This window comes from Nothoprocta perdicaria, unplaced genomic scaffold (genome assembly GCF_003342845.1).
Source record: "Nothoprocta perdicaria isolate Ctin4 unplaced genomic scaffold, notPer1 scaffold_195, whole genome shotgun sequence".
Taxonomy (NCBI): domain Eukaryota; kingdom Metazoa; phylum Chordata; class Aves; order Tinamiformes; family Tinamidae; genus Nothoprocta; species Nothoprocta perdicaria.
The window spans coordinates 1,101,225-1,128,261 of NW_020455149.1; the positions used below are offsets into that span (position 1 = coordinate 1,101,225).

At 40.8% G+C, this 27,037-nt stretch overlaps 1 protein-coding gene across 1 annotated transcript in view; it reads left to right on the top strand.

The window, feature by feature from the left end:
- Positions 1–26,446, top strand: part of DGKI (diacylglycerol kinase iota) — a 201,707-nt gene extending 175,261 nt beyond the window's left edge. The window contains exons 30-34 of the mRNA XM_026037282.1: positions 11,780–11,817; positions 13,385–13,505; positions 21,150–21,186; positions 23,371–23,470; positions 24,890–26,446. Of these exons, the coding sequence (XP_025893067.1) occupies positions 11,780–11,817; positions 13,385–13,505; positions 21,150–21,186; positions 23,371–23,470; positions 24,890–25,006 (413 nt within the window). The 3' untranslated portion in view covers positions 25,007–26,446. The remainder of the gene's footprint in view (positions 1–11,779; positions 11,818–13,384; positions 13,506–21,149; positions 21,187–23,370; positions 23,471–24,889) is intronic.
- Positions 26,447–27,037: the final 591 nt, after the last annotated feature.

Sequence of the window (27,037 nt, forward strand, 5' to 3'; positions counted from 1 at the left end):
TCTTTCTGGATGATAATAATAATAATAAAAYGGTAAAAACAAGTAAAACCAGATGGACAAAATCCCTAAATCCCAAATTCCCTGTTTGACTGACAGAATGGAACAAGAAAAATGAAAACCAAAGCATGATAGTTTAGACAGGGACTGGCAGCTCCGCTAAAACTAAGTGATGCCATATTCTGTATTTTCACTCTATAGAAATCCAAGTCTTATCTTCAGAATGACTGAACCTGTTGGCTACCTCAAGTATAAAAGGTTATAGAAAGAAACCAAATCCACTCCCAATTCAAGTGTGATATCAGTGACAGGGATGCATACATCTAATGCACTGCCTGGCCAGTACCCTGTCATTCTCTGACTATCCTTCAGTGAACAGTTTGGCTTTGYTTAACCCTTGCTTCACCCAGCATCTCTCAGTACTGCACCTCTACACATGGCAAATCTAGCACTTCAATATAGAACCCGCTGCTCTTAGCAATAACTCTGGAGAGCACGGAGAGAGCATGTTTGGGGGACTGTTTCCTCTCTCTGTCACAACAGTTGCTCCAGAGAAAGGAAAGAGCAATTGGCCAGGTGAGGCTCTCCAGCTCCCCTGTCCACTGGGACTGCTTGCTCTCAGTTCAAACTGGAAGCCTAGGACAGGAAGTCCATGGAAGGCAATGATGACTCTATCGTAGGCAGCAAAATGCTTTGCTCTCTAGAATCTGTTCCTCCATTAGAGTCAGGATTTTCTGTTCACCATGCTATTCTTCCAGTGCTGCCTGGCCTGCTAAAAAGAAGAGGTCTGAACCTGTGAAAGGTGGGCAGTGGCTGTATGAGCTCCAGAAATGAGCTTGAAGATGGAGAACGTTTCCTAGGACCTCCAATTTCCTGTCATGGGAACATAGATTTCACTTTGTCAGCCTTCTTTCTTCTTTCTGGGGTCACTAGCCACTAGACTTTCCACTCATGGTCTGCAAAGGAACATTCTCCTCAGCAGTTATTCTCTGCCTTTAAATATCCTGCCATCCTGAATAGAAGGAAGAGCAAGGACATATAAATGTACCCAAACTTCTTAATGCTGGTAGAGCTCTCAAAGGAAAAAATAGAGGCACCTCTGCTTTGTATGCTCTGTTCTTTTAGAGGAGAAATCGATGGTTTCAGTAGCTCCAACAGAAAAGCTTCATTCTTCAGGGTGATGTTGCAGTCATTCACCTAGCAACAAATTAAGATGTCCTGGAATGCTTTCTCAGGAAGGAATTAAAAAGATTGAGGGGGTGGGGAGGGCCCTTGACTGCAGGTATTTATTTTGATTAATTAGCCACTTTGTGAAGAAAACCTTCCTAGATAGTGTTTTGAAAGTATGTCTGTAGTCAGCTGAAACAACAGTTGCTTGGGGATCTCTCTGAATGCTCTGTTTATTCACGTAGCTCAGTGGAGGCTGGTGTAGATGCAGGGCCATGATAGTTGTAAGGAAAGAGAATATTCTGCCAAAATGTTCCTCTAGGTCTGAGAGACCTACATGCCACCTCCCATCCAATCTAAATAGACTGAGGTGGATGGAGACAGCTCGGAGGGAGAGGTCCAGCAGCTGTGGGCATATGAATGAGTAGTAAACTTCAGAAATGTATATTTCCAGAGGGCCACTGCCTTTATCTCTTTCCTCAGAAGAAACTGAGAAAAGAGAATGTGTTGCCTGAGTCAGGGCACCTATTTTCTGTCAGAAACTCTGGGTAACCTTGCAATGTGCTTCACTCCTGGTCTTTGTTCCTGAGAGAGGTAGTGTTACTACTTGTGGTCAGATTACAGTAGCAATTTGTTTAAAAAGTGGAAAAAAAAGAAAAAAAAAAAAGAAAAGAAAGAGAAAACCATTCCTTCCACCCAAGGTTCTGGCCAGCAACTAAATGCTTGAACTGACTTTCAATTATTTAGTCCTAGTAAACCCTTAGTGCTGTTGGGAAGGAGCTACTTGTATGGATGGTCAGACAAACCTACTGCAGTTGGTCTTGCAAGGGCAAAAAAGGTGAGGAGTGCAGTAGGAGTGCTTGTGACAGCAGTTGTACTACAGGTTAGGAAAGGCAGAGAAACAGAGAGCCAACAAGTTCTTGGCTTTCTACTTATTTTCATTTTTCATTTTTTTTTTTTAAAGAATGCCATCACATAATAATTCTGTCTAGAAATGTCTTCCTGCCAAAGTAATGCCACTCTGATAAACTGCCAGGATTAGTCAGCTAAAGTCCTCCCTGCCTTGTGTTCTCACTTGATCAACGACATTTTCCCCTACCACATCACTGAACAGGACATTGTTCCTCTCTTGGCTAAAATATAAAAATTATGAAAAGAAAGAGGAAATAAAGAAAAATGATGCCTACCAGATGGTGCTTAGTCTAGCTGCAACTGTAGATTTTTATTTTATTTTATTTTATTTTATTTTATTTTATTTTATTTTATTTTATTTTATTTTATTTTATTTTATTTTATTTTATTTTATTATGCCATTTACTAAGGTAATTTTTTTTTTTCTTGAAAAAAAATCCCCTTTCTTTGCAAGCTGCCTGGTCTTGCAGGAAGGGAGAGCACTCCACCATCAGGGCAGAAGACTTCCATTCCTGAACTGCATTCTCAGCTGAGCACCATCACATCAACARTTCAGGGTGGGCTCTAAGTACCTTTAGACTAGTCTGACAGTGCAAATAGGGCCTTAAAGGCAGCTTGAGTGTGCATTGCGTCTACTTGAAAGCTTCTCTATCCTTCTAAAATGGTGTGAAGGGATTTCCCTGTGAGTAAGAACTTGGTGTTTCTCTCTCTCTCTCAGCAAACCTGTATGTTTTTTTTCCTCTCTCTCTGAACTGTGATTCGATGCTGTCCTTTGTTTGACTCTAAAATATTTAAAAGGAAAGCTTTGAAATTCATGTTTACAACCATCCAAGTAAAGGATGATCTTTGCATGTTAAAAATTTTGTCATATTCCCAAGATAGGCAAACAGATGCAGTCAGGCTGTCAGTTCTCTCCTTTGAACTGCAAGGATGTGGTGCTTTAGTAGTTAAAGGACAGCCACAAATGTTTAGAAGAACTTTCTGTCTCTTTTTGCACTTCAAGAAGGAGATATTATTGATGTAGGAATCAGAGCGTGCTTCAAAGAGGTCTCTCAAACCACAGGAGAATATACTTATGCACACTTTTGCTCGTATAGATGGATTAGCTGGAGATGTTGTATGAAGACCTTCATAAAATTTTTCTTGCTGAATTATCCTCAGACTTCTGCCTCTGGCTTGTGTTTAGCTGATGTGCTTCTGAGCTTTTGATCGAAGCAAGTTGCGATACTGTCTCCTTTCTAGTCCTCTTGGGAATGTTTTGTACTTTCAGGCTCTTTGCTTGGTTTTCTTTCCCAGCAATAGTGTGCTGATTGCTGACAGATTGTTGCTGATACCCTCAGATTTTCTAAAAAACTTAAGCCTTTCCCAAAGTTGAAATACTGTGGGAGATCTTGTTTACTATCTGTTTCTTAAGCATACTAGACAGTGGCAGCAAGGAGATAAATTTTTTGGAAGAAGTCTCAACCCCTCGCCTCCCCCAGTTCTTGCCTTAGCCAGTACAAGAAGTAAGCCTTTGTACGGCATGTGTTTTGCTGTCTTATTTCTATCACGACATCTAAAAACACTCTTTAGGATAGGGCAGAGCTCCTCTAGAAAGTCCAGGAACCTTTCCCTGTTCCAATATAAGAATGTCTCTTCAGGTTGTAGACTGCCATCTTTTATTCCTTGCAATGTATCTTCTCCTTCCTGTTAGCTGATGATAGAATAGAAATGAATAAGGCTGCTATGTAAGGACTAGTTGTTTTAAAAGGGGAAATGAGAGGTTTTTTTTTTTAATGTCTTGTAGTACTTGCATATAGTCACATTCCTCACTAAAATATCCTCTGTTTAGTTTTAATATAGCTTCCTTATCAGACACTGAAGTGTGAAACATTCTCCCAGTCTATTAGCCACCTTTTTGCTGGAGATACTCCATCTTAATTGCTTATTRTCAGAGGTCAAAGATCCTGCAAAATTATTCTTCTCTTTAGTGCAAGTATATTTCCTGTCACTGTATGTGAACTTTACTTGGGTGATATTACTATACTTGAGTGTATCTGTGTCTGAGATTGCTACCAGACACAAATATAGCAAAGAGCATTAGTAAGGCACATCCCTCAGTGGTTTGTAGGTAATTTTTTCTGGGCTTTTTCTTGAAAAAGTACATTTTTTTTTCCTGAATGTTTTTCTTGTATCCAGTTTAAAGGAAACATTCAGTCCTCAGCATAATGGTAGTGTCGGATATTCAGGTCCTTGTCTTGCCATAAGCAGTGTTACAATAACAAGCTTCAAAGGGATGTCCCTTCTCTGGGTGCTTGGTGCATTTTTTTTTTGGCAAAACCAGTTATCTAGGATTCAGGGATTTTTGCTACTTGTTTCTTTCAGGAGGAAAATCTGATTGTATGAACCAAATAGTTCTTGATATAAGCTTATTTATTGACAGAGATTGTGATCAAAGTGTTGTTTCAGTGATTTTCTTGTGTACAAGTTCAACCAAGTCTTTCTAGTGGAAATTGTTTTGTTTTCCTGGCTTTTTTTTTTTTTCCTTTCCTTTTCACTATCCTTCTTTCTCTTTCATACCCACTCACAGCTTTAACCATTTATTTCTAGGTTTATTTCTAGGTTCATCTGCATCTTTAAAAAAAAAAAACCTCAAACCACATCAGGGTTTAACTTTTGCTTATTTTTGTTCATTGTCTTTGGTAGTTACTTCTAGTACTTGCAGATGCATAAAATACATGAAGAAACATTTAATTGCTCCTTCCACTTAGCTTAGCTTCAAAGAGAAATGTTTAAGCATCATCAGCTTTGGTGAACTTGATGTTGTCTGTAGATCAAAGACCTGCATGCTGGCAGCTATTCCAACAAAGCATTATTAATTCTGTAATTTGATTTCACAGTTATGTAGACAATTTGATGTAGGTCTTTTGTGTGTGTGTGTGAGTTTAAAGGGAGATGAAATATGAGGGAGAATAACTGACTTTTTTTCAAGTTCAAATGAAGGGATTTTCAATATCTTTTTCCACTGCAGCTCCGTATGGGATTAGGAGACCCACTGGAAATGTCAGGTGTATGCACTATTGTATTGCTTAGATCCTTATTTTTCATAGTTATCTTGGAGGCGAACTTACCCAGACCACTTCCCAGGGATGCCCCCTCTCACATAAGTTTGCAGGCCAGAGTCGAGSATTATGGCTAGAGTTGAAAAAGGTTAATTATGCATGTTTCTGCAGAGGTTTTGTACACTCAGTTTTTCATATTAGATTTGATCTTTGCAGGATTATACAAAGCTATTACAAGCAAATGRTTTGTTACAGAGAGAATAATTTATTTTTGAATGATAATATATGTAGACTTCTTATTCACTTGAGAGCTTAGCTTTTTAAGCAATTGAAATAGAAGTTATTATCGATTTCTACAAAACTCTTGGGAAATGAAGACTGAGGGCTTGTTTTCTTATCATTTCTATAATGTTGATCTTTAACAACTCAGTAGACTTCAGCTGCTAAAAAGAACACCCTTAGAGTCAGGGTCAGCTTTTAACTCCTCAATATATAAAACTGTAATTACTTTAAATTTCTAGTTCTGTGAGTTTCACGCAGTCTATAATAAGAAAGAGCTGCAAATATTCTGGAAGCTGATCGTAGACCAAGTTGTGTTTCATAATTGTCAAGGAATGTGATGATGTCACCACCTTCTGCAGTTCCTTCTTATCGACTCAGCAAGGTTTGAGTGAGGGAGTATTTGAGGAGGTGTTCATTAAAAGTTTCCCTGAGCAAATCTAGCAGGAGATGGTGATGGGCATTAAATTCAGCAGAGGCTCTCACAAAAGTCTGTGTGTCTGGTGTTTTTTATTGTCTGCTTCTAACCATTAAGAAACATCCAGGACTGAAATGTGGATGGCATATCAGTGCCCTGAATCCGTGCCCAATTGCTGAATAAATGCTTCAGCCTTATCTTAGGAACGGGCTGGATTGTTGCAGGTCCTGATCACATGAGATCATTGGCTATATTTTGAAAGAGCTAAAGATTTTAGCAAACTTATTTATTTCTACAGGCTGAGGTTATGGTAGTTAATTTCTGCCAGAATTTGCCATGTGCTTTGATGTCTGATCCTTTATTTGTGTAGATATCCTTGTATTTATAACCCGTGGTAAGATGTATTTTCATAAATAGTGCCTCTCTCTCACACAGCACGTTTCACTAATAGATCTCAAGCTGACTGCGTTTTAACCTTGGAGATGCCTGTAGGTGATACTGATACTTTAAAATATAGCTTGAATAATTCCACTTCTTCTTCCACTAACATTCTTAGATCCACATTAGAGAGTTCTGTGGAGATAGTAAAAGTTTTAAAAAGTCACGTTTTTATTAGCACTCAATATGAACTCATTCATATAGTAACAATGGATGCATGGATAGGGTCAACACAGGTGTGAAATCTTTTGGTAAAATTTGGAAAGTACTTATGGTCAAGAATAAGTTTCACTCAAAAAATAAAGTTACTTATACACTGCTAACAGTGCAGACTGCAGGCATAGAGTGCTTTGGGCATCTTTGGAGTGAAAGACACCCACTCTCATTGTCTCAGTAATGACTRTTTAATGTAACTTAAAAATATTTTCCATGTCATCTAATAAAATCTATTTAAAACAGAGAACCTTACAATCTTGAGATATCATCTAAGAGGAATCAATGATAGCTTTTTTCCTTCAATTTTCTTTTTGAAGGTGAAGCCCTAGCACGATAGGAGCCTAGTGTTGAACTTCTGTTCAGGGTAAGCTGATGAGCCGCTTTGAGATCAGGAAGGACTTTTCCTTCAGGGCGGGCTAGCAGAGGTAGTCGTTGTTGCTTGAGCTTTCCCTTACTCAAGGAATTTCTGAGAATTTTCCTGCATCAAACCTCACTTTGGGAAGTACGTAAGGCAGTGATGATGATTTCTAACCCTCTCATTCTGTATTCTTGTAAAGCATTGCAGTTGAGGATTTGTCTTTGTTTGTTAGGCCTTACACTTATGAGGATCTATTGCATAGGTTTTGAGGTTCGGAATGGGAGCATCCAGTCAATGTCTTATAGCCAGCTAAATTAGTCTGCTGTTTTTCTCTGTAAGAGCTGGATTTGGTGACTCAAGGGCCCCTTCCCACCCCACAGCTGTCATTCTACAACTAAAGGCTATGCAGAGGGCTCCTAACATTTTGGAGGCCATGAGCATTGCCCTTTTTTTGTTGTCCTTACAGCTGATCGTGTGTATTTTCTTGGTATCATRCTGTCTTGGAGCATCTCCTCGCCCATACTTGGGCTCTTCAGTTAGGTAAAGTAGTGTAAATTAAGAGGTCATTTACCCTGAGGCTTCCGTAGCCTGTGGAGAAAGAAGCGTGACAGGAAACTAGTTCAGGGCTCCAGACCACCTTGGGGGGTTACTTTCTATCTGCCTATCCAGGCAGTACTTGGTACAAACACTTGGTACAAATACCAATGCTCCCTTGCTGTCCGTGAGAGCTTTCCTGTTCGCCCAGACTGGGATGGCTGCCTGTGCGACACTGCATCGTAAGACAGCAGTAAGACAAGGTGCTACAGTGGAGCTGTGAAGTGTTAGATGAATTCCGTGGCTGGGAAATAAAAATGTTTATTGGAATTTGGTGACACAAATATGTATTTTTGGATATGAAATGGAAATAGTTGTTCCTGATAGAAACTAGTGGGCACTAGCACAGAAATAACATGAGAGACAGACATGTCACAGGAAAGCTATTATCTTCTGTGCATGCATGGATGTCCTGCTAGGTGTTTTTCCTGGATCTCAAGCTGTACTAGATTGCACTAGAAACACCAGAATTCAGTTATCTGTCTTTTTAAAATGTTTTCTTTTTAAATCTTAGTACATTGTCTACTTGTTGTTAGTTGTTCTTCATTTAATTTATAAGGCAGATCTCTATTTTTTTTTCTACTTTTTTTTTTTTTTTTTTTCCTAAGGCTTCTTTAGTAAGTTACCCCACAGAAGTGTGTAGAGCCTTATTTTAAAATTTGGCAAATGGGAACCAAAAGTTACTGGTCTCCATCTGTCTTTACACTTATGAAGTGAGTATCTGTCTGACCATTTCATAGTAAGGGGATGTCTCTGCCGAGATCCGTCACCATGGACAGTAATTAACGCGTTGCTGGCAATTTCAGCAAAGAGGTTGGTGATTGCACAGGGATGAAACTTGAGCTCTTCATACCAATAAAGAGTGTTGAGCTTTAATTGAGAAGACAGCCAAAAGAGTCTAGGCAGACGGAGCACTTCCTAGTTAAATGGACAGAACACTTCGGTCTCCAGTGTGGTTGGGCTGTCACCTTTCATCAGCAATAAGGCTACTTGCTAAATAAATAAAAAAGGCAACAAAACATTTCTATTAGTCATGACAGATGTTTGTCTTAGGAAAAGCTGAGAAAATAATGACCTGATTTAAATATTTATTAAATGAAGTGATTTTGAGGCATCTTTTAAGACCCAAAGCTAATTTATGTTATGACCAAAAAAATGCATAATTCATGTTACATATTACATCAGTGATGCAGTGTTGCTCAGAAGACATAAAACTGTTCTCACTTTAGTGTTTTTAATTTTAAGATTTAAGATTTAATTTTAAGATAGCCTGGCATTGAATGTTAATACTTCTTCTCTTCGTTATGTCCAGCAGTCCCATTTGGGTTTATGGGGTTAATGTGCCAAGCCATGAATGAGGTTAGTATTCAGATGTGTGTGTAACTCTGAGCCCTGTTCCAGACAACCTTTCCCCATTTCCAGATCAGTGACTTCTAAGTCTTTCAGCATCCCACTTTACAGTACTGAATTAATTTACTGTATCCTATGAATTATACAGCTGGTTTTGTTGTTGATCTGTAATGTATTCATTTATAGCAGGTTCTACCCTAGTAAAGTATTTAATTTTAAGTGTGCAGGTAGTTTTGGAGAAAAGAATGTGATTAGCTGAGATGAAAGTTAAACATCTGCCTAAATGCTTTGCTGGATTGAAGGCTTAGAAAAGAAGAAAAAAGATTRAACTATTTTTTGTTGAATGTGTTTCAAAGCTGCTTTATCTTAATAGTCTTATCACTAGACCAACCTCTATTTACTGATACTCAATATAGCATGAACTGCTCGACTTTTCTTTTCACTTTGTAGTTTTCTAGAGCTCTCTCTTGGCTTTTTTGAACCATAACCTTAAGCAGCAGTCTTGTTTTGCATTGGAAAATATATCTCTTCCTCTTTAGGCATACTTTAGGGTTACCACACATTAAGATCACTGTATGTATAAGGCACTCTACAGCTTGTGTCACTAGTCCATTTAACTCTACAATGTGGGAGGACAGCAGGATATTTGTATAGGTAACTGACATGTATACATGTATATATACATGTATATGTAATTAACTCTGAGACAGTGTTAGAACTAGTTGGAATGTGAGGAGTGGAGAAATACAGATTAAATCACTGAAAATGAAATCTTAAAGAAATATATATATGTTTTTCTAGTTCTAGGCTTTACCTTCTGGTGTTTTTCGTTCCCCAAAAGAGTGAGCCTGAGACCACACAGATGCCAGGAGATCTACAGAACTTAGTTTAATGTGCAGTCACTATAAAACTGCCCTAAATCCGGTAGCACAAGAATTACCTGTGATTGTAGCTATAGATGTACACAGAATCACGTAATGGCTGAGGTTGGAAAGGAYGCCTAGAGATCATCTAGCCCACCCTCCTGGCTCCATCAGGGACAACTATAGCACATGGCAYAGGGTGACATTCAGGCAGGTTTGGAAGACCTCCAGAGGAGGAGACTCCACAACCTCCCTGGGCAGCCTGTGCCAGGGCTCTGTCACCCTCACAGGAAAGAAGTTTCTCCTCATATGGAGATAGAACTACCTGTGTTTCAACTTATACCCGTTGCCCCTTGTCATATCACTGGCCACCACTGAGAAGCATTTGGCCCCTTCCTCCCTACATTCTTCCCTCAGGTACTTACACATATTGATCAGATCTCAGTCTTCTCTTCTCTAGACTTAACAGGSCCAGCTCACTTAGTCTTTCCTCATAAGATAGATGCTCAAGTCCCTTCCTCATTTTTATTGCYCTCCACTGGACCCTCTCTAGGAGCTCCATGTCCCTCTTGTCCTGAGGAACCCAGAACTGTCCCCARTACTCCAGGTGCGGCCTCACCAGAGCTGAGCAGAGGGGCAGGATCCCCTCCCTTGACCTGCTGGCAACACTGCTCCTCATGCAGCCAGGATCCCATCGGTCTTCTTGGCCACGAGGGCACTGCTGCCTCATGGCTAACTTGTGGTCCACCAGAGCTATTAGATCTTTCTCTATAGAGCTGCTTTCCAGCAGGTCAACCCCTAATCTRTACTGGTGCCTGAATCAGAACTTGGTCAGAGCCAAAGACATTGCTGAAATGACTGAAAGCCACACACAGCCACACAGCTCCAGGTGTTTTCAAAGAAAAGGACATTTGTTGAGTTGCCTTTACCCTTCCTTTGTCTTCTGCAGTGTTCAGTTGGATGTATTGTTATWCCTGAAGTGGCAACAGGCTCCTTGTGGCATTTGCACTGTTAATTTCCCCATGTGTTGTATTTCAGAGACAAACCTAATCTATTGTTGTCTTTCCCTCTTATTCCTCCCTATGTGAGCTTTTGGCATCTTTGTCAAGGATGACACTTTAGAAATGCTTCACTTGATTGCATTGCCTGAGCTTGAAGATAGAAGTGGGCTTAGGCACTCTTGAAAAAGTATGAACTGAGGCAGATGTTTAAACACTCTCTAAGATGTAAACCAAGTAAGTGTTTTCCCAGAAAGCTTGTTCATAATTGTTTTTGTGGTAGCTATCATGATAAGTAAGAGGAATTAAAAAAAAAAAAAAAAAAAAAGAAATGGCAGTGTGATTTGTATCACTTTGTTTTGCTGTTCAGGGTCTGTCTTTAGATGAATTCATAAGGCACTACAGATATCCTGGGTCTTGCCTTCCCCCATTCTCTTGAGGAATGCAAGCTAGACAGTGGCATATAGTGGGTAGACCTGATCTCTTTTCACATGCCTGCCCTGCCTTACTATGAGTCTTTAGTTGCTTCCCCTCTATTTATCACTGTTTTTCTTTCTGTGGCTTTAGACTACAAATGACAAAAAAAAGTGGGGATTGGCTCCTGCTCTGTGTTTGACTCTACCTACCTAACTTGAGGGTCTTACTGTCAACTGATATGTCAAAGGTTTTTGTTTTGTTTTTAAAATRCAAATAATTATTAATAAGACTGCTCCTCAATCTTCTGCAGCTTGGGACTCCCACTGTATTTGAGACTAACTGATCATTCCACCAACAGTATGAAGGGTCTGATGGACTTTCAAGTTTCTTGAATTGTTGACAGTAATATTTTCACTGATGGCTCAGGTGCCAGACTCATGTCYACTTCACAGACACAATTGAAAATTCCCTGAAGTATCCCAAGGCAAAAGGTGTACAGTACCAGGGCAGTTTTGGAAGATACTGGCTTGATGCCCATGCAGCTTTCTTGCACCATGGTCTTCCTTCTGCCTTTCTAATATGTATGAGAGCAGAGTTTTCATCATTTTTAATAACACATGARAATGAAATTGTGTCATGGCATTGATCTTATTGTAATCTATGTTCTTAGGTGTGAAGCTACATGCATCATTCTTCCTGTCTAACATTCATTTTCTGTTTGTGTTTTACAGCACTTTTACAGGCAGTCATAGCTGGTGATCTGCTGAAAGTAAGTACAGAATACTGAGTGTCTACTTTTCACAGCTCTTTGCAGTTTCTGATACACTGTAAATTATATCACACCTCTGCTGAAAAGATAAATAGACTGCCTTAAGGACTGCTGGCAAATACCATTTTACAGCCTTTCCAGGAAACCTGGAATATTAAGRATACACACAGTCAGGTGAGGTGTGAAATTCAAGTGAATAGAATCTGGTGTTAGACAGTTCAGGATTCATAGTGCACTGTACAGACCAATGTGTCAGTTGCTAACAGGAAGATTACTATACTGGCAAATGCAACAGTAAACCACAGAGTGGTTTTGATGCAGTCTTACACAGTCAAGGCTGTTTTCTTGCACTGAGGCCTGTGACTAAACACTAGCATTGCCAGGGGGCTCTTTAAGTAAATTCTACCTAGGCAACCATAAGACCAGGTAGAACGCACCTTAACTTCGTGTCTTATGGTCTGATGGATGACTGGAAAGCCAAAGGGTCTTGGAATTATATTTGTACCTKGTGTTGGAAGGAAAGGACACAGATAAAAAAATCTGCTTCAGAGTCTGAAGTTTTGTGTCTAACAGTTATTCAGGACATGTTTTTTTTCAGTAGTCTAGTCAGAATTTGCAAACACGCCCCTAAATTTGGATGAGGACTATGATTAATGATTGCAATATTATCTGCAAAAAGCCAGCTCGGAGAAATTTGTAAAAATGTCAGTACTATTAGGCTTACTCTTAGGCTGCACATGTACCCTCTATACCTCCATCCCTGTTCTTATGGCTGCAGACTTTTAAGGACACTCCTTCCAACCAGTGATCATAAAAATGCTGCCCTGATTTGGACTTTGTTGTGGTTTCCCCTTCTGGAAAGGTTTTCCCCTAAATTTGTTTTGAGAGGAAAGCTTCATGTCTTTCCCTAGATATACCATAAATAATCCCTCACTGTCACAGACTTGTTCCTCTTTTCTGTAAGTCTGCACTGCAAACACTTGCAGAGTTTTAGTTATGTTGAGAACTAACCAGATACTATTTCACATCCATTGTTACTCATTCCTGAATAGTTCTCCCTCTTGTGAGGGCTCTGGTTAGTGAGGAGACAGTGAGCGTGGAGGCCTGAGGCAGCTGAACCCCATCTCCCTGGGAGCCTATGGATTTTGAATCAGCATTTTCAGGTTTAGTGGGAAAGCATTTGCTGTGGGTTTGTCTCCTTTACTGAGAAGACATTGGATTTTTCAGTAGAGAGCCAGTATTTTTCATCAAATACATACATTTTTAAATATCCCAGTAGTTTCACTGGAAGTGGTTTTCCGGCTATTGATTGCAAGATCCATCACCAGTGTAGCAGCAATGTCTCATTGCTCAGCAACTATCATCTGCTTTTGTTAACCCATATTATTGTGGATAACCCTAATTTTAGATCTTTTTATATTGAGTTGTAAAAGCTTGCTTTAAATAATATTTTATTTTATTCCATTTTTTTGTACTAACCTCCTAGTAAAGTTWATAAATAATTTACCTACATATTTGTTTTTCTGCTCCTCCTGTCTTACCCTTTTCCTGTGCATTTTTATTGCAGTTCATAGAATGCTGTAAAAAGGGAGCCAATTTGTTAATCCAAGGACCTGATCATTGCTCCCTGTTGCACCATGCTGCCAGGACCGGGCATGGCGAGATTGTGAAATACATCCTGGAGCATGGTGAGTCACAGTGGGCAAATGCACAGAGAGCTGTACCCTAGCCAAGCATCTGTCAGGTAGAAGCCCATGGCACTTCTCAGTGTTGTCACTTGTCACRGTCCTTCTCAGCAGCGCACGTGGGGGAGTGGCAGTGAGAACTTCACGTAAAGGCAAAGTGTGAAAACTAAACTAAAGATGCCTCTGAGGAGAAGGGGTATTTTCACAGTTGCATCAGCTGTGGGGCTGTGAAGACCCAGTGTGATGCTCTAGTTTGACCTCTAGCATGGGACTTCTCTGAACTAATTTGTTTTTCGGTTAGAGCATATGTTGTGGAAAGCATCTGATTTCAATTAAAACAATTCTAGCCAGGCAGAGCGATCCTACCATAGATACTTTTTCACTATCTAATAGAACTCTGATTAGGAATATGTACATTTATTTCTAGACTGGATTTGCCTAGCTTCCCTTCCAGCCTTCTGACTTTATCTCTCTGCTATTCTGAAGGCTTCCTGCTAACAAAGCAAAACAAAAAATCTGCATTTTAACTAGGCTGTGACCATGTCATTTCCCCTTTTTCCTTTGGGCTCTTTTTATCTTTATCTGTTACAGAAAAACAGGCTTGCTTACATGGGCTATGAAATAATGTATGTGTAGCATTTAGGAGTTTCTGTGTGTTGGAACTAGAGTCATCTTGTGCACTGGCTGTTGGAGAGTTGTACAGTAATAGTTTTAGTGCACCCAGAGCTAAAGCCCCAGTGACCATCTCTCTGCACAGTAGGAAATGTTTTCTTGTCCTTTAAACGTTGCTTTAATTCTTCTCTGATCCTTTTCCAAAATATCAATTCCTATCTTTGACTTTTGAATGTCAAGATCAGATATACTGTTTCAGTAGAAGCCAGCACCGAAAACAAGGATAGTCAGGCAATTGGAATAAGTGCCAGTTCTGCCAGAAAGTTAGTGCAAAAATTATACAGAGAGGAGAAAAAAAACCCACGCAACTTATATTAARTGAAGAGGCAATAGTCCATCTGTTAACATTCTTTGTTAATCAAGGTAGGATTTAGTTTGATTTTGTCTCGAAAGTTTGGGGGTTTTACATACAGGTGTTGTTATGTAAGCTATATGTTCTTGCATGGTCAACAGAGATATAAGACTGAGTTAATTTGCCCATGCCTGGCACAGGAACTTGAGCTCTTTCAATGGCAGATGTAGGTGAGGTAGGGTACCATAGGCTGTCCTTAATAGCACTAGACCTCTCATATGGCCAACTGACTGGGGACCTTAGTCAATGTAGCTAGTGGAACCCAGCGAGCGATTCGTCTGACAGCTGCCTCTGTATTTGAATCTAAAGCATCACCATGTAGTGTTATCTTCCCTTGGGAATGCAGGACATCTGTACTGGCCTACCATACAACTACAAAGCCTATAGGAGACCCATACTCTTTTGGAGCAGCAGATGCAGCCCAGGCAGACATCCCTGTCATTCCGAATGCATCTCACAGCTTGCCATTAGGCACTTCTGAATGGCATTAGATGTCCATTAGCACGGGCAAAGGAACCGAGTCCAGATGTCTGCCTAAGGAGGTCTGAATTGCCTTTTTATTCCATTGACAGTATTAACTAGATCGTCATCATCTTGGCACTTAACATTTGTATATATACCTACATAAGGATAGCTAAGMGTAGTTGGCCTTATATCTTGATAGATATCAGATAGATAGATAATAGATATCTTACATCTATTGATAAGATATCAATATATCTTATATATTGGCTAGTTTTCCCACAAGTTGCAGTAAATTATGCTAGTGCTAACTGTACTACTTCTTTAACTTCTCTGAAATAGTTCATATAAATACACCTAAATTCAGTGGGCAGACATCATTTCACTTACTTTTTCTGATCTCATTTCACACTGCATGTGACCTGTGCCTCTTCCCCTTCATCAGTCCCTCTCCAGGATTCTTCTTAGGCATATATGCTTATTCACAGTGTGACCCAATTGCCATTACTTTGGTGAAGGTTTAAAATGAGATCATTTAAGCTGGTAAGGATCAGAGCAGGAAATCCATGAGAATTACTTAATTGAATAAAGAAATGTGAGGGATTGTGGAATGCTAGGCAAAGACAAGACAAACCAGCACGTTCATCAAACGTCAGCACAGTTTCTCTCCCCAGTGATGGCAGGAGGCTTTTGCAGCTTTCCAGATGTTGTCCTCTGGGCTTCTCCAAATGCACCATTTGTTTAATGTTCTCTGGGGAGCAGAGAGTGCATTGGACAGTGGTCTAATAGGGGCCTCCTTTCTCTCCCACCAAACAATTAAGGAAACTCATTTTCTACTCTGGGCACTTCCCAGTCACAATTGAGTTCTCTTGCTGAATCATCATCACCATAATGTCTTTTTTTTTTTTTTTTTTTTTTTTTCCCCTCTTCTTTTTCTGGCAGCTGGCATCATCTCAACAGTAATTAGTGTATAAGACCCTATCCAACACTTCTAAATATCTCAGGCTTCCCCTGTATCTAGCCTCTCATCTCTGTTCACATGTACCCTGGGTTAAAAAGTGAATCTTGCTTTTGAGCTGGCAATTGCTTCTGCCCAGATCCATAATTTGTACCATATGTGGCTAGAGACAGTTAACATTAATAGGAGTTTTGCTGTGAAATACCCTCTGGCACACAGCATGGAAAATATATTGTTAATCATATGGAGAAAATGTTCTGAATATTAAACAAAACCTACTATGAGTTTTAACTGCCTAATGTGGAACTAGTGGGATGAGCTGGTTGTGATACAGAAGCGGAGAATCCCACCACCCATGGCACTGGGGTTTTGGAAAAGGGGGAATCCTGTGGTAGTATTGAGGCTGTCTTCTGCGGTGACGGCTTTATGCCTTCTGCAAACACACAGGGGGGCATTGCTATGAGAGGTTACTCTGTGATCTTGATCAGAATGATTTCAGATGTTAACAGGAAGAAAATGACCCTTCCCAAATTAGAAAAAGCACAGATGAGTCATACTAGGAGACTGCTGTGTTGTATTGCCAGATACTTATTAGTGGCCTAGCGCAAGCCTGGAATAGCAGCCGAAGCTCTGATGTAGAAGGTGTCAAGACAGCAGCTGCTGCAGGAGCAGCAGAGTTGTGGTGGCTGCCACTGCTGCTCCTGCCCAGCAGCTTCTGCCTGTCCCTGCTGCAGGAAGGGCAGGTGTGTACACTGTKCATTGCTCCTGCAGAGTTCTGAAATAAGGGGTTCTTCCTAAATAAGGGGAGAGAGGCTCATAGTAAGAGACTCTTAAGTGCTGTGGCTGCGCTGAGAAACACTTAGCCCAAATTCGGTATCAGGTCTACGTTTGTTTATTGTTGTAGTGAGAAACTCTCAATGTACGTTTCAGGGTGGAGTTAACTGTTTACTTGCTTGACATGGCCAGAAGAAGCAGGGAAGGCTTCAGAAGCTCAGTTAGAAAAAAAACCTTCCTAAATCATCTTCTGTATTTGGAATCAAACCTGACCTGGAGTGCTCATCTAACATTTCTTAAGTATTTATAATGCACAACATGCAAGACAAATGATGCAGGGCTTGCCTTCTCCTCACCTTTTTCCCTAGCACCTCAGTAGAATATTAAGAAACCAGTAGTGCATCTAGAGATTTTTTTTTTGTTAATAGAAGAGCAGGAGGATACTTATAGTTGCTTAGGGTTTTGTATTGTAAACCTGTGGTGGAGTGGTCAGCGAGTGCTGTAGCTGTCCTAAAAATTTTTGTGACTTTGAATCTCAATGTGCTTGCTCTGTTGAGTGTATGAACCCTGCGCTTTCCTTTGAAAAATGACCCAAACATCTTCCTGATCAGATCTGATTCCTGTATGTATAGAGAACCAGACTAACCTCCTCTGGTAAGAAAGAGGATATTTTGGTTACTATGAGCACTGGCACAGTCAAGAATGAGAGCTGTGTAAGAGTTTGGATTTGTCCCCCTAACTTCCAGAAAACGAATTCTGCCATGACAGACATGCCTGTCAGGGACAAAACGGCCTTGAATGGCCTTTGGAAAGCAACACTGAGGGAGAATGAGTTTGCCAAGCTTTCACGGGTATGTCTAGACTTGCAGAATCCTTTATGGTAGTGGGACATTTGTTAGGAGCCTAAGCTGAAAACAGCTTATTTTTCCTAGAAGATGCCAGATATAAGATACTGTGTTTAAACTTGCAAGTTGAGCAAACTTGAGGTCAACACGACATAGGTTAAGTTAAGAAAAGGCATGCAAGAGCTCTGGTTATAACAAGGCTCTGCTCTTCAGGTCAAGGTGGAAATTCTGAGCCAAAAGACAATAGCAGTGCAAAACAGACACTGTTAATCTTCATATCAGGTAAAAATGAGGTGTGTAGAGTTGGAATAGTCGGGACTAGAAATATCCCTGACTTTGAAGATTGCTGTTTTAAAAAATATTCCCTCTTTTAAAGGTGAGGAGTCGTATCAAATTCTGTTCCACTGATGTCAACTTTAATCAAATTATTAAACAAAGAGGGTTTTGCCAGGTAAACAACCAGAAATGCCAATGATGTCAAGCATTACTTTTTAAGAAAATACATTTCTTCCCCAGTTCTATAAAGTAGGGATTGACAGGACACAGTGCTGGCAGGGGTTAATAGCTGTAGGTCCCCTGTGGCTAACTGCAACCACCTCCATTGGAGGGGGTAGGGTGTGCCACAGGCCTTAAGGCCTTTTGGACTGCGTGATCTGTATATTTTGGAAATGCCTCTGAAATGTGGTTATRTAGTCTCTCTTTTATGCTGGAATGAGCTCAGCTAAAGGGCAGCTGCTCTTGAGCATCTCTCTTCCCACCCCCTTTTCCCAGTTCAAGTTGCTTTGCCTCCTRAGAAATTGGAGAGGGGCTTTAGTGAAGTGAAAAGAGAGGGAAGAAGAGAAGGGAAAAAAGTTAATAATTCTACACAGACAGTCTATCGGAGACGTTAAGGACAGAGAGCAATCTCAGCTGGGCTTCTCCTTGGTGTGTCATGCTTTTCAGCTCCTTTCATGCAAACTTCTCCCCCCACTATCCCCATCCTGCCATTCTTTAGTCCCTCAGTCTCTCTCTTTCTCTCTCTCTCTCTCTTTTTTTCTTTCCCCTCCACACATTTCTATCTTTTGTTTTTATTTCCCCCCTGCTGTTTTCCTTGATAGAAATCTCACTCATGCATTTCTCTTCCGGATTTCTATTGGGTTATTTTGTCCTCTCGCTCTCTGCGCCTTGGTCCCCTTTTCTTTCTTTGTCTCTTGTCCTAGAGTAAAACAGCCGCCTCCCTGCTGGGTCAGGATGACAGTGCCGTTAGCTTTCCCAGTGCCAGCCCTTCCCACATCTGTGCAGCTTTTGTCCGAGGGCAGAGGGGGATTTGGAATGGTCGGTTGGCAGCGCCAGGGAGACTGATGTAAAAATGAGGTCCAAAAGAGAGAGGAAGGGGATTTAGTAGGAGGACGTGAGATGGTTTAAGAGAAGCACAGCTGAAAATAGTAAAGAAATAAAGGATGTGGCTCAGAGCTGTGTGAGAGTTGGGACTATCTAATTTTAGAGATAAGGCAGAAAGAACAAAAAGAGTGAATCTTGTTACCAAATTGGTTATCCCCAATATCTGACCTCAAGTGTGACTGAGATGAAGTCCAGGGTGCTCCTAGGAGTGACTCTATCTGGAACTGTCTCCTGGAGAGCCAGCTCTGTGCACAGCCAGCTTGTACCTGGCCCCTCCGGGGTCTGCATTCGTTGCTTGCCCGACAGCCTGCAGCTCTCTGCTTCTCCATCTTCATGTCACTGATTCTTCCCATGCCAGACCACTTTTCCTTCATCCTTCATTTCTCCACACTTAGTCAGCCCCAGCAACTCTGCCCTCTCAGATCCTGTTCTTGTACTTCCTCTCTCTCCTTACTCCAGCTGTTTCAACCCCTTTCCCCCTTCTTCTCTGTGCATCAAGGTAAGTGACTCTGTACCCCTTGCAGTCTCTTTGTTCCACATTTGAGTCACACACATTCATTGTCCCATCAGTGAAGAGAAATAATACCCTATTTGACAGTGCCTGGCCCAATGCATTGAAGGGCATTCCTTGTTACCTGTCATTGAGAGGTGGCATTGCCGCAAATTTTGGGGAAATGCCTCTATTTTGGGAGAATATGACTTTCTTTTCTCCTGAGAACTGTCATGGAATCTGTTTGCTCTTTTTTTTTTTTTTTTTTTTTTTTTTTTTTTTTTTTTTTTTTTTTTTCTGTTTCTCAGGCAATTCTTTTTTCTCTCATAGAGGGAACTTGTTTAGCCTGCTCTGTGCTTCTTCTATGCTTAAAGGACCTTTCAGTTTGTGTGTGATTCTCCTTCTAGACAGGAATGACTGACAGAGCTGCCAATGTGGAAATGGGAATGTGTGGCATTAGAGTGCACAGTGTTTTGAAAACAGAGAGTAGCTAAATAGGTTAATTTATATGGGAAGTAATTGGTATGAAATGCCTTGTGCACTGGGGCCTAAGGACACCACTGTTTTGATCACCCTGTTTTCATCTTGATGCAAGATGAAGGGAATGAGCAACCTGCAATTCCAGAAGCAGGGATAGCAGCTGCTTTGATGATAGTGAATGTGCAAGTTATAGAAAGAGTGAGGAGGAGACAGGCTGCTCTGATCCTTTTAAACACACCCGCAGACTGAGAGAAGTAATGAGAAGAGGATGTGTACAGGCCTTTGAAAATAAATAGCACAAAATTCTTCAGTTTCAGGTGAGATTTGCCATAAGCTCTTGAGGCTTCTTGAATCTGAAATTCAAAGTGTGATGAAGAGAAATATTCATGTGCAGGAAGTAAAATTCCTGTAAAGTTTCATGTTCCCCTTGCTAACTGTCCCTTACCATCTGGCACAATGCTCCAGAGTGTTTGACAAGAGGATAATAAGCTAGACTGCAAAGGGAAAAGTTTTTCTCATTTTGAATTCCAATCTTAGCCTTTCCATCTCACTGTAATTTAATGATGGATTTCACTGCTATACACATCTGCCTGTAGTGAAAATCAAGGACAAGAGAACATTAGCATAAATGCTTTATTTTGTAGCATTTAACAAAAATCTTTTTCTATTTTCCTTAATCTTACTTTCCTGACCATTGCTAACCACTGGGGTACAAGATTTGCATATCAATATAAACACTGCTGGGAATATTCCACCCTGATCTACATTCTGTATAACACTATTAAATGAAGTAGCACAGGGATGTCATTCAGGACAGAATTTGACTAATTTCAACTTCCTAATGACATTTTCTCTCTAGTACTAACAATAGATTTAACTTACAGTGTATCAGGGTTTCCAGTATATCGGCAATTCCAGTGCACAGTACTTATGTGAACATCTTAATTGAGCAAGGTGAAGAGTGAAAAAATAAATGTCATGAATATTCATTCCCAGTATTATTTAGAGGCTGCAGCTCCCTGTTGCTCACACTCTAGCAGTGACTGTGTATTCCGAGTTTTCCTAGTGCAATGACTTGGGCAAGCAAATACTGTCTTTAAGTTCTGCATACAGTACAAATTGAGCTTTCAGTTGGCTTCTTTTAGACATCTGCACCAAAAACCTGCTTCTGGGAGTAATGCTCTTCCAGTCATGTGGACAGCTGCTGTGTGACGTTCCTGATTCTCTTTTGCAGGTCCATCTGAATTACTGGACATGACAGACAGTGAAACGTAAGTATAATTTATCCTGCTGTTTACCTTACCCATGTTACATTAGCAGAGTTCTCCCAATATTCAAGTGCAAACTTTCAAATAAGGAAAAAAATCTGAAAATGACACATTTCTTAACCCCATCCTCTCCCTTCCCCACTCCACAATCAACAACAATCTCAAAMCTGACTTTCTGACCTCCAACAAATGTTTATCAAACTTCAAAAAGGACTTCAAAAAGGAGAGGCTGAGTGAGCTGGGCCTGTTTTCTCTGGAGAAGAGACGGCTCAGAGGGGATATGATTAATATGTATAAGTTCAGGAAGAGAGAATGCAGGGAGGAAGGGGACAGGCTGTTTTCACTGGTGGCCAGCGACAGGACGAGGGGTAATGGCCACAAGCTGAAGCATARGAAGTTCCGTCTCCAGGTGAGGAGGAACTTCTTTACTGTTAGGGTGACAGAGCAGTGGAACAGGCTGCCCAGGGAGGTTGTGGAGTCTCCTTCTCTGGAGGTCTTCAAAACCCGCCTGGATGCCACCCTGTGCCACATGCTSTAGGTGTGCCTGCTTGAGCAGGAAGGTTGGACTAGATGATCTGTAGAGGTCCCTTCCAACCTTAAATATTCTGTGAATCTGTGACTTYCTCTCTTTTGCCTGCCACTCCACCTGCCCCTTTATTCTAGAGGAATACGTGTTCAAGGTCTTTTATTCTGCCCATTCTTGAGTCATCCACAGTGCTTTGTCCCAAGTGGTTGCAGCTTGTGCCACCAACTATTAGAACATCAACCACCTCTTCTTTATTACATAATAAAGAAAAAAATTACTTTTCAATTTCCACCTGCTGTATGACCCCTTGCATAACGAAGATGTCACAAAGAGGATATATYGAAAGCATGAGTAATGCTGGGAAGCATCTGGGGTATAATAGAAACAAAAATAGTCTTTCTCATAGAGTTAAGCATGTCCTCCTCTAAGATTCCCATCATACAGTGCTCTCTTCTGCTAGAGGAGGTCACCAAGAAGGTTTTATGTAGGTGCACGGGCTGTTTGCTGGTAGTGAAGTCTAGTTGGTCCACCAGTTCCTCACCATGCAGAGGCAGAGCAAAGCCACTGAAATGAAATACAAGTGAATATTGCAATGGGCGCTTCCAATTATAAAGGATATGTCCATCTACCRTTCACCCTTGAAAAGCAGAGCTTCGAGCCGTGCTTACAAGTACAAATGTATCTTTTGTTCTTCAGGTGGAAGTCAGATCATATCTAGTTCTGAATCTAGCTCTAAATCTAGCTCTAGTGCAGTGGAGAAAGATTCATTACAAGATTGCTTGTTAGTATTTCAACTTGCCCTGTCATGGATTTAGATGGAAATTCCCCTGTGCACTCTCGTTTGCTGGGTAGGTGTGTGTAAGATCTGTTCAGCTCTAGGTAATTCTTGTCATTTGTCGTTTTGCAGAGTGTATAATGGCCCTATTTATTTGACACAAGCATCAATAACACTCATCCACCATACTTTCTTGCTTTTACTAGTCAAAGTGTGATGTGATTTTTTGTAACCTCAGTAGTGTTGTCAGTTCAGAATCCTGAACGTGAGGGTTCAGGACACTGAGGTTACATGTAGCCCCAATCTGAGTGAAGAGCTTTGCTCTTCACCTGCTATTTAGCCTTCTGTTTTGAAATCTTGTGTTCAGAGTTCCCCAGTAGTCCAGCAGGTAATAACAAAATCATAGATCTCCACTCATACATCCAAGAGAGGAAGGTATCAGAGCCAGGGCAGCAAGTGTACCAGTCATGACTGATGCACAAGATTTTTATAACATCCCTCCAAGAGTGAGGTTCAGGAAAGAAGTAGCAGGTAGAAGAAAATTCATTGCTGTTTAGTCCGCTGTGAAATAAAAAGGTGGATAGTTTGCCCTTGCAGCAGTGCAGAATTAGTGATTGGATGGAAATGTGCCTTTGCTTCCTTCAGGCTCATAGAACAGCTGTTTCCTTTTCTTTCCAACCCTTCCAAAGTTCTCTGTCTGCTGTTTGTGCATGGCAGGCTTTCCTGCTGAATAGGAGGATGTAGATGCTAAGGGAGAGAGTACACAAGTCCTCCTCTGCTAGCAAGAGGGAACCTCACAGAAATACAGCTCCTTCTCTGTCTGCCCTCTGCATAAATGTACATTGGTGTGATGTGTCTCACTGCTGGTTTCTGTGCTTTGGTCTAGGGGTGAGACAGCATTACATAAGGCGGCCTGCCAGCGCCATCGTGCCATCTGCCAGCTCTTGGTGGATGCAGGAGCATCTCTGAGAAAGACGGACTCCAAGGTAACCCAGACCAGTGAACCAGTTATAAAATACTTCAGCCAAGCAAGACCAATCAGCATCYGTCCCTGCTGTGTGCATGATTGAGGCTTCCTTGTGCGTGTCAAGAGCATTTCTTCTTAAACGAGGCATTTTTATTTAGAAAACTGTATTGATTTAAACAAATACAAGAGACTTCAGTCTCCAATGTGGGTATAGTGAGAGACTGGCCTGAAACTATTCAGCATGTTGGTTATGAATGAGGCATCTCAATGGAACAGCATCATCATCCTCCTGTGTGGTCAAAAGAAAAGCCTGTGGGTAGGGACCACCTGGGGGAAYCTTAGGTTTTGATTGCACAGTGTCTGTGAGGCTTGATTGTTGTGGATGACTTGCTTTGTGGGATAGCTAACTGTTTTCATTTGCCCTTGCTTGCCCCTTCACGCATTGATGCAACACTAACCTCTTGGTTAAGCTTGGGATAAGACATGACTAACAGAGTCTGGGCCTGAGGAAGATGTCTGGGGAAAGCTGAAACATAAGAATATTCTGTCAGTATAAGTATCCAGTTACTTAGGAACATGATACAGAAGCTGCCTCCTGATCTTTCTGTATATAAGCAACCTGTGATCAGCAGCTGAGCGTGGTCAGACCTCAGACCTTTCACTGCAGCAAGACAATTAAGAAAATACTCTACCTTGATGTTGTATGGAATAGCCTATTGCGAGGGAGGGAGGGAGGGAGGGAGAGGTCTTCTCTTTCAGATGAGTACTATAGATTGCAAAAGAAAATTTCTGCCACAGCTCAAATCCAGATAAATGGATTCTATCTTGCTAATCTTCCTCTGCCCAGAAATGCAGGAAGCAGGAGAATTTTTGAGGAAAGCACTAATGCATTTCCAATAACTTATGATGTTTGAGAATCAAGATTTTTGGTCCAATTTTGCATTAATCTTAGGGTAACTCGGATAAGAGAGTAGAGCAGGGATGTGCTGAAAATTGATTATCTCAGTAGTTGAGATGAGCTCAGTGTGGCTCATTCTGTTTTGAATRTTGTGAATCTCTATCTGCCAGTGTTTACATAAGTTGTGTAGTGTAGTTGTGTGGTCTGTGAAGTGTTCTTTTTAAGCACTASATATAACATGTATTCTTGTGGGAACTTTATCCCTAAAATGAATACTCTGTTTAGCTGCTTCTCTGCAGGGTTAAATTATTTGTCCTAAACCACACATGGATTTTGAGAATCTTAAGAATCTCACCGTTGTTGCAGAATGGAATGACACTCAGAAAAATTTGATTTGATAACATTATTTGCTGCTTGACTCCACAAATTTTCTTCTACCCTACTTGCAGTAATTTCTATGGATCACACTTTTTTTTTTTTTTTTTTGTGTTCTTTAAAAGTGTTAGCACAAAGTTTTCTTTCTGTGTTCCTTTGTTATAGGGTAAGACCCCTCGTGACAGGGCTCAGCAAGCCGGCGATCCAGATCTGGCCTCCTACCTGGAGAGCCGGCAGAACTACCAGATGGTTTCCCATGAGGACCTGGAGACAGCAGTTTGAAAATGAGGAAGAGAACCCTCGGAAAAAACCAAGGCTGCACGTGAGGCACTCGGGCATCATGTGAGGAAGAAGCTGATGGAATCAATGTGTCTCGCGCTCGTGGAAAATATCTGAGGACATGCCACCAGTTTCTAAGGGCTACGGAGTCTTGCCACGGAACGGTTAGGTTCCTTATGTTAGCCCGAGATGGATGAGGCGGGACACTTAAAGGTCTGTGGAATCCATGGGCCACGGAAATTTACCTTTATTGCTTCCAGCAAGTAGCATGAACTTCTCCCATTTTCATCTGTAGAATTTATTAAAAAGAAAAGGAAAGAGAAAAGGAGATGTGAGAGAAACCAAACTATCTGGACATTAAAGCATCCAACCAGGCCCTCCTCTGTCCTGACAGTATCCTGCATTCCTTTCACTCCGCTGTTCCCCACACTCGCCATCAGTTAAATATACCTGTTATCTCTGTGTTAAGTCTTCACAAATGGTCAGGCAGTAGCAAAAAAATTGAGGAGCTCTGGATGCCCTTAGGAAAAAGGACATTTGTACCTGCTGAGTTCTCTCCCTCACTGTTCCTTTGGAAGCTGGTTCCTCAGTGTTCAATCACCAGGGGATTTTCTCATTTTTGGAAAGTATTCTCTCTATTGCCTTGTTTTTGGGGGTGTGAAGCACAGATTTACAGGAGTAATAAAAATTAGCCTCCTCATTTTTGCTGGGTTTATCATTATGGTTTCCTCGGGAGGCAGTTATTTGAGTGGAAAGGAGCTACATGGGATAATCCATGTTGTATGACAGAGCAGGAAGTGAGCAGGAAGTTGACAGACTGATTCCGCTCAGGTGTCAGGTCTGCCTAAAAGTTTATAGCTAATTTTTACTTCCAGCAAGGTAGGTTTTAAGCTGAGGAGAGATCAGTGCAAGACAGAACAAATTACAACTGACTGACATTAACCCAGTGCCCTTTGAGTTGCTGCCAGGCATGGGCAGCAAACCTAGAACATGAGCTGAGAGCACAGGATTGCTGTCATGGTCAATGGAACGAGCACAATGGAATGGCCATTGTGATCAGAAAAGCTCCCTTGGCTGGACATGGCAACTGTCCAGTTCCACAAGAGAACGGAGATGAAGTTTTAAAATGAGGCTGTCCCAATGAAAAGGAACAAGTGGCAGCTCTTTGACTCATTGCTCACCATAAGCTTGGAAACTTAAATTGCTTAGCTGCTGTAAAGGCCAGCTGTGTCTTCTGTATTTGTCCTCTGTCTTACCTCACAGACTGTAACCACCGAAGAAGAAAAAGCCAACACACATAAATATACATCCACAAAATATTCATATCCAGGTTTTCCAACACTAAAGAAAATTCAGCTACCAGAAATAGCAGAGCTTCCATTTACTCTGATCAATCCTCAAGGCATAATTCTTGCAATAGATTTTTAATTTTTGCTTTGTTGTTTGATTTTTAAAAAATGCTGGTGTTTTGTTTTGATGGTTTTTTTGCTAGGTGTAGGTCTGTCTCATAGGTGGTGACATCAAGATTACATGCAACTTGGAATCCTTGAAAATAACTCAGGTTATTATTCAGATAAGTTTTTCTTCTTTGGTAGCGGTTGTGCAAATGGATTGAATGAGATTCCTTCCTGTTCTTTGATTTTTTTTTTTTGACAGAGTGATTGTTATAGCAGAGAGAGAAGAGCTGAAAAATATATTTAATTTTTTTTTCTGTTTTCAAAAGTTCATTTGATATGAGCAAAATATTTCTTTAGTGTTTCTTCCTCTGGAAGGAAACTATATATATTTGTAATCTATAGATCAATTGCAACGTGAAATGTATTTTGTCTTATTTTCTATCTTTATTTTACCTTCCTTGTTTTCAAAAATAAAATATGAAAGCCAAATTCCTTCCCTTGATAATCATCCAGGGGCTTGTGGTGAAGAGCAGTTTTGTGTATACATTAGAACAGAATTTGGCGACAGTTAAAAATAAAAAATCAGAGTACATTGTATGCRAAATTTCCATAAGGAAGATCCTCATGCTGTGGTTTC